Here is an 8,075-nt window from a genome sequence, read left to right as displayed (position 1 = left end):
TGCAGAAGAACCTAAAGTAGCCATTCATACATACAGGGAAATTTTCATACAGCGGATATTCAAAGTTACATCTCTGTATGGGATTATGTTCATAAGTACAAGCATTTGTAAGACAGATTTTTGTAAATTGGGACCCCTACATCAGCTAGCATTTATCTTGCATCATTTGCAATATAATTTGCTGCTGAAAGTTATTAAGCATGTACCATGACAACAGAATAACAAGGACAATGGTTTTTGGGGACCATGATGCGTGATGGGAACAACTGTCTATCTGCTAAAGCGATGATACTTAAGAGATGAAAGAAACAAATTGATGACAGAGAAGGAGTTCTTGTGAATGTCAAAGTCAATTGTCAACAAGAAATACATAGAAGAGAAGAAAGTTAGCATATGAGAGAGAAAAGTTAAATCCATGAAGAAACTTAATATTTTAAGTATTACATTTTAAAAATCTCCACAGCAATTGACTACTTGCATGAGTAAAACTCAATGTTATAATTCACTTCCCTGCTGAGATCCAGAGATTGATGAACATTGTGGTCACAATTATCTCTTTGTTTAACAAAAAATGGTAAATCGCACCTTCAAACTCTCTGCTGTGTTTAACATGTAACTGATGTGCAAGTCCAACAAGTTATTAAAAATAACTGGAAGATTGGCATAATGACAGATCAAAACCTTGGAGTGCCATGGATATTGTTAAGTTTTAACTTGAAATTGTGACTTTTTTAGAAAAAAATACTACAATCTCTTCCACTCAGCAGAAAGTTAGCTCTTGCAGCCATTATGTGTTTTGATCTTCCAGGAATGTGCAAAAGCAGGATGATAAATGAAATGCAGTACTGACAATCCAGAGAGTTTATTAGTGTGCTTTGAAGGTCACAAGTCTAAGAAAAGGCATTTAAGCACTTCTGCCAGACGGGTAAAAAAAAGAGAAAAAACACTCTGATTCGAAGCACTGTAAACTAATTAGCTAGCAAGCTGGGCAGAAAGAAACAGAAAAACTGTCTCTGTCTGCTCAAAACCAAATGACTAATAACTATGATGGAGGATGAACAGGACAAAAGAGTTTTGTTCAACTTACAAAGCCAAAAGTCTTGAAATCAACTAGTGAACTATCAATGTCAACAATGCCAATAGGATTCAACAACCTAATATTCAACTATCTGCTCTTCATGAACACTGATTCTTATACTTCATTTTTAACTTTTATCTTTTAGAACTCACCTCCTATTTCGATTCTGCATGTATGTATATTGTGTTGCTAAACTTTTTTTTAATTCATGAAAGCCAGATTAAATCTGCTCCTTTTAAAAGGTACATTTATTTGGGTCTGGGAGAAAGGTATTCACAAGGGAATGGATCCTTTCCATGTTCAGCCTTGCTATAAAGAACAAGAGGGGCTGGTAAATAATGCAGGGGAACCAATTCATTCCACCTCACCTGGCAGTTAAAAGTTTGAAGTAGAATCATAGAATCCCTACCATGTAAAAGAGGCCAGTCAGTCCATTGAGTCTACACTGATCTTCCAGGATCACCCCAACCAGACCCTGCCCCTCACCTTAACCCTGTAACCCTGCATTTCCCAATGTCGATCCACCTAACCTTCTCATCTTTGAACCCTGGAACTATAACAAATTGGGTACCTCGGCTAGGGACCAATTGCAACAAAATTGTAGCAATATGGGATGGCATGGTGGCTCAGTGGTTAGTACTGCTGTCTCACAGTGCTCGGGACCTGGGTTCAAATCCAGCCTTGGGCGACTGTCTGTGTGGAGCTTGCACATTCTGCTTGTGTCTGCGTGGGTTTCCCCCGGGTGCTCTGGCTTCCTCCCACAGTCCAAAGATGTGTAGGTCAGGTGGATTGGCCATGGAAAATGCAGGTTTACAGAGGTAGGGTAAAAGATGTGGATCTGGGTGGGACGTTCTTTGGATGGTCAGTGTGGACGCAATGGGCTGAACATCCTGCTTCCATACTGAAGGGATTCTATGAAGTACAGGAAAGTGGAGTCAATTGACCAGCATGTTCTACAAATTCACAGTACATGGTGCATGCTTTCAATACCTGAGCTTGAAAAATAAATTGTGCAATAAAAATGATATGCACTGTACAATGATGATTTTTGCAATAACAATTGATTGAACATTAGCCCCATATGTTTTGTGTACTGAATGTGTACAGCACATTTAGCCATATAAATACTGGAGAACTGACATGCAGTTTATAGCAAATTAAAGCAGATAATTTCCCGTCCTCCTGTCAATCCATAATTTTACATACTGAGAAATAATCTGATCTCAGCAAACCTAAACATGGTGACGATACTGGAAGGAAGCTCTGCCCATATTTGAGCCACTTGGCATCAGCTTCCTCTGCCCAGGACCAAACTGAGTAAATATGAGTCAGTGTTTGATTGTGGTGGAGGCACGAGAATATAAAGACTGAACGCAGCAAGGAAAGGGCAGAGCAAGAGAGAGAAGCAGCTCCTTTACTCTGAGAAAGCAGCCAGCTGATCACACAAGAGGCAGAATGAAAGTCTTCCTCCTCACCATAGCTGCAGTGCAGATTCTCCACTGCTCAGGTAGGTCCCAGAGAGAGCAGCTCCTCATCAACCAACGATTTATTGCCTCAGATATCAGTGAGGTGTAAAAATAATTTGCTGAAGAATTCTGAAATTTTTTGCACAACTTATCCTTTTCTCTATCGACAGGAATACCGAGCCCTAAGGATGCTCTGAGAGCGTCTGTTATAAAACTGAACCAAATCACCGAGACCAGCAATCTATGTGGAATAACCAGGAGAAGGGTGAAGGATGTAAGTGTGGCCTGATCTCAGCATGTATCACTCTGTAAACTGTACAAGAATATTACTGAGTGCAGAGGGACACAGATATAATATGCAGAATATTATATTACTCACACTTCTGGGTGAATAAGTATATTTGATAGAGTAGAAAATGTGTTGCTGGAAAAGCGCAGCAGGTCAGGCAGCATCCAAGGAGCAGCAGAATCGACATTTCGGGCATGAGCCCTTCTTCAGGAATGCCTGAAACGTCGATTCTCCTGCTCCTCGGATGCTGCCTGACGCTTTTCCAGCAACACATTTTCAGCTCTGATCTCCAGCATCTGCAGTCCTCACTTTCTCCATTAGATAGAGTAGGTCACTAATGAACTGCTTTCTCTCATTAGATTCATCGCACAGGAAAATTGTCGTACAATGTGGATTTAACATTCTCTGTGAAAGAAACTGTCTGCTCCAAGAATTCTGGACTGGAATTTGATGATCCCAGCTGCAACTTCCGCCCCAGAAAGGCTGCTGTAAGTTCTAAATTACATTGTCACACTCAAACCATCATGTGTGTATAACAAAAAGGGTTGAGTTACATCTAGGGTTGAGTTACACATATTGAGTTACAGCTAAAAAAACCTTGTGCACCAGAATTCTATTTCATAGATAAAACTGTTTACAGTGAGATATATGGTAGAAAGTGCGTTGTGCACTGCTTTGTAGTATGGAAGCACTGACTGTAATTTTAATTAAATCTGTTTTGACAGGAGAAAGGCTTTTGCAAAAGTCGCATTGAATATTATGCTGATGAGATTATTAACATTGATGTGGAGTGTCAAGGACTGAAGACATTTGACAGGAAAAGTGGATCATTTGAGTCAAGTGAAAATAGTGTTGAGGTAAGCTCAACATTATATACAACAAGATACTGAAATATTTTACATTTCAGATTGTGTAGCATTGATTTTCTGCACTGATTATAGAAATGTTAATATTTTCTTACAGGTCAAAACTAACTCAAAAGGCAAAGAGATGAAGAAATCATTGAAAGTAAGTAGAAACTGGGAATTCTGTAAAAGTAATTTCTTCATGGTCCAAATTATTGACAAAACTGCATCAAATCCAGAATTCAGATATAATACATGAGTTAGCAATGACTGACAGTTAATTCCAATACTTTGTACTTTGATCAAAATTGCAGACTGAATATCTAAGAGTGTTCAACCTTTAGGAAGGGCAGACTAAAAGAAAAAAAAAATTGGGATGGGATTGTTATTAAAATATGGAATCATTGCAATTGTGAGAAAGTGTGAGTACAGAAAACGTTGATGTGGAATCTATCTAGGTGGAACTAAGAATCTACAAAGAACAGAAAATTATTAGTGGGAGTTGTCTACAGACCTGCAAACAAAATGATGAGATAGCTGTTGATATTAAAGCTAAAGTTAGGGATGCCCGCAACAAAAAGGGTGAGAGATTAATTGTGGCTGACTTTAATCAACATATAGTCTGGTCAAACCAATTTAGCACTATTAATGAGGTAGGTGAATTCAGAACGAGGAGTGAATTACCAATTTATTTCAGTCTGAAAAATTGTGGGTGGGGTGTCTGATGTTTGAAATCACATACATATAAAGGGTCTTGCCCTTCCATGAAGGTAAAGTCAGTAGAATATCCACAGCTCTAGGTAAGGTGGCATCAGTAGAACTATCTTTCTTACATTATCAACAGTAGTAGCTTCTAATTACTGACTCTTCCACTAGCGGATGATGTCGGGGGTGGGCACTGCAGATTCAATGGAGAATCTCATTCTTCGTTGGTTTACCCATTAACACCAAAGCCCGACTGTTCTAGGGTGGGCTCAGTTCTTGCAGCACTGGAGAACAGGAGCCATTTGGTTCATTCAAGCACTGAATCCTGATTCCAAAATTTACAAGTGCTGTCACTTCCTCAGTTACAATCTGACATAATTTAGAAATTATATTTTGAGATGGTTCTAAAACTCAGGATTTAGAAAGAAAATTAAACATTTAAATCTGAATGTTTTACTCCAGGTAAAAAACAAGTCAACAGAAACATCACTTGAGGACTCTCTGGATGTGAGTATCTGTGTTAGTTATTTATCTTTCTATCTCTTCATGGAGAATCCTCATTATAGTTTGTTCATGGAGCAGGCTGAGGAGGTTGTTCACAAGAACTACCTCAAATGGATCAGGAATTAAGCCCATATTGTTGGCATTATTCTGTATCAAATTCTTGACAATAAGCTGATATACCATCAGATAATTAGCAACCCAACCTGTTAGAATCTGAGTTCGGGTGCATCACAATATAGTCTGAGGATTGTTATTGACTGAATGCCCACCCAGAGGCAGTAACAGACGAAATCTTAAAATCAGTTACTATTAGGCTGTTCATTTTTATTTGTGGATTGCTGGGATGATGCTTAATGGATATTAGTAGTTTCTTAAATTACAAAATTTTCTAGAATCATAGGAAATACTTTCCTGTGACAAGAACTATAACAGCAGGACGACATAACTGATGGTTTCATGAGGGTAGCATAGTTTACTGTCTCCTCATGCAACTGAAACACAGATACATTGAAAATAGTAGCAGAAGTAGGCCACTCAGCCCTTTCAGTACAACCTGCCTCAATCTCAACTCCACGTTCTCAGTCTCCTGTTAGCATTTAGCCTCTGGAAATCTATCTATTGATTTCTTAAGTATGTGAGGTGACATCTCTCTACTGCCTGCTGGGGTCGGGAATTCCACAGCTTTACAATCCCCTGAATGAAGAGATTTCTCCTCATCTCAGCTCAGTATAGCTGATCTCATTTCCTGAGACTGTGACCCCTTGTTTTGGACCTCCCCATTCCTGAGAAACATTATTCCTGTTTCCAGTCTCTCCAACCAGTCAGAAAGGTATTTGTCTAATGAACATCTGTCTCATTCTTCCAAACTCCAGTGAATATATGTCCAGTCGACCTAAGCTTTACTTAGGAGAATAAGACTGCACCCAACACTCTAACTCTGCTCTTACCAAACTATAGTAAAACTTCCTTGCCCCTGTACTTAAACCCTCTTGCAAAGAAGGCCGACAAATCATTTGCCTTTCTAAATGCTTGTATGTTTGCTTTCAATGACTGGTTTACAAGGATAGCTTGGTCTCTTTGTTCATCAAGCTTTCCCAACCTATCATAACTTAAAGAAACACTGGCCAATTTTTTTAAGAGGTTAACTTAGTAAACTACATTTGCCTTGCCTTGCTTTCCCACTCACTCAATTTGTCAAAATCACCCTGATGTGTCTATTCCTCCTCCTCACTACTCACATTTTTGTTAGCAAATTTGGAAATATTGCATTTGAGTCCCTCATCAAATCATTGATAGATATTGTAAAAATCTAGGCACCTAATCAAAAGGATAGTAGGAAAGATAATACTTACTGGTTTCTGTGATAGTGTCAACAAAATACACAGCAACCAATGGAGAGTCTCACTCTCCCTTAGTTTATCATCAATAGCACAGTTCCACTGTCCCAGGGTTGATTAACTATAGCTGCATTTAAGAACACAAGACTCCATTCCAGCAGAGTCACTAAATCACAACTCTGAAATTCAAAGCGTTGTCACTTTTCATTTATAATCTAATAGCATTTAATCCTCTTGTTTACAGAATATTTTATAAATCAAGTGTATTTGTTAAGTTTTCAATCATAATTTTCCAATCTAGGTGGAAAGCAAGTCTACAGAAATGTCACGAGAGGATTCCCTAAATGTGAGTATAATCAGTGATTTTGTGTCAGATGCTTATTAATGAAAATGAAATGTGATGTATTTCTGAATTTTTATTAAACTATATGTATGTCTAGAAAATAAAAAGTTCAAGAGTTAACATATCCTTATTAGTGAAATCAATGGTTTAAAGATAATCCTATAACTCAATATTAGTTATGAAATGTTTCACTAATTATCCATGGTAAATAGATAAATCTGAATATTTTAATACAGGTGGATAGCAAATCAACAGAGATATCATTTGAAGTGTCTTCAAACGTGAGTATAATTTGAGATTTTATGACAAAACTTTGCCTCGTGATCATGATTGTCAATGTAATAAAATACTGAACTCAATCTGAATTTAGTCCTTCTGAAAATGACCATTATCTTCATTCTGTTCATTCCAGGAACACCATGATGATTCAAGAGCCCGACACTAACCAGGAATGAAACTTCGGAAAAGTCAAACTTGACGTGAACACAACACCTCATTCTGATTAAAGAAGATGAATCATTGTACTTGAACATTTATAAAAGTGATGGGACCTGTGGTTCCTGACTGTATATTTTACTATAACTGGAAAATTCTATAGTTTGTAAATGTTCTGTTCTTCATTGTATGTTGTTGCCTTGTACTTTGTAGATCACATTAAACATGTAAAGAGAATACCTCCTGATATTTCTCCGAATGTTGTTTCTCATTTAACTCATTGGATGGGGATTCAGAAAGATGCAGCACCTAAACTAAAGTGTTACATATTGTGACCAGACCTCTCAAGTAACTGGTGGTCAGGTTTTCTCAAGTGGTTGGGGGATTGGAACTGCTTAGTTGAAACAGGATGAATGAGGATGGTAACTTTGAATTGTATGATGTCCACTTACTTCATTCTGTGGACATTCAAATCATTAGGTTTGCCTGGTCCTTAAATCTGTCACAGCCGAGCCTTGTTCAGGCAGAGATATGAACAGTCAGTTTATTTGGATTTTACCTTGTTGGATTCTCATCTTATATTCAAGGAGAGGTATCACTGGATAATTGATGATTAAAAGAAGCACAAATCAGGATCGACAAAAAAGAAAATAAAAATTAAAAATATCCAGAACTGTTTGCCTCCAACATTTGCCCCGAAGGAATTCACAGTGAAGCAATAAGTAAGAGATCCTCAAACTCCCCACAACTTGCTCCAGTAGGATTGGTATCAGCAGCATCTTTTGCTGATACAGTACTTGAGTATTCCTGATAAAGATATATTCTGTTGAAGATTTTAAGCTTGCACTCATTAGAAAAACTTGCAACAAATTTTAATGTAAAGGGAAACCTTAATACTGTATAGATTGAGAATGCTGATGGTTTTCCAAGTGGACTCTAACTGGTAGAGATGTTGCCAGATATAATAGACCAGTTAGTAATGATTGACGGTCAACTCCAATACTTTGTATTTTGACCAAAGTTGCAGACTGAATATCTAAGAGTATTCAACCTTTAGGAAGGACAGACTAAAG

At 37.8% G+C, this 8,075-nt stretch overlaps 1 protein-coding gene across 1 annotated transcript; it reads left to right on the top strand.

Moving 5' to 3' along the window:
- The first annotated feature begins 2,449 nt into the window (after positions 1-2,449).
- On the top strand, positions 2,450-7,012 carry LOC140481778 (secreted phosphoprotein 24-like). Its single transcript, XM_072578310.1, has 9 exons — positions 2,450-2,585; positions 2,715-2,818; positions 3,193-3,321; positions 3,559-3,690; positions 3,797-3,841; positions 4,846-4,890; positions 6,526-6,570; positions 6,804-6,848; positions 6,980-7,012. Exons 1-9 carry the CDS (start codon positions 2,534-2,536, stop codon positions 7,010-7,012), a joined length of 630 nt encoding a protein of 209 aa, XP_072434411.1. The 5' UTR covers positions 2,450-2,533.
- The last annotated feature ends 1,063 nt before the right edge of the window (positions 7,013-8,075 follow it).

The sequence above is a fragment of the Chiloscyllium punctatum genome, chromosome 10 (assembly GCF_047496795.1).
Source record: "Chiloscyllium punctatum isolate Juve2018m chromosome 10, sChiPun1.3, whole genome shotgun sequence".
NCBI classification, from domain to species: Eukaryota; Metazoa; Chordata; class Chondrichthyes; order Orectolobiformes; family Hemiscylliidae; genus Chiloscyllium; species Chiloscyllium punctatum.
The sequence above is the reverse complement of the archived record's forward strand: the minus strand, read 5'-3'. Positions and strand labels throughout refer to the sequence as shown.

Excerpts from the sequence above, each read along its gene's own strand:
- LOC140481778 (XM_072578310.1), top strand. The coding sequence starts at position 2,534 with ATGAAAGTCTTCCTCCTCACCATAGCTGCAGTGCAGATTCTCCACTGC. Across the intron at positions 3,691-3,796 it reads CAAGTGAAAATAGTGTTGAG|GTCAAAACTAACTCAAAAGG; the intron begins GTAAGCTCAACA and ends ATTTTCTTACAG. Across the intron at positions 4,891-6,525 it reads CACTTGAGGACTCTCTGGAT|GTGGAAAGCAAGTCTACAGA; the intron begins GTGAGTATCTGT and ends TTTCCAATCTAG.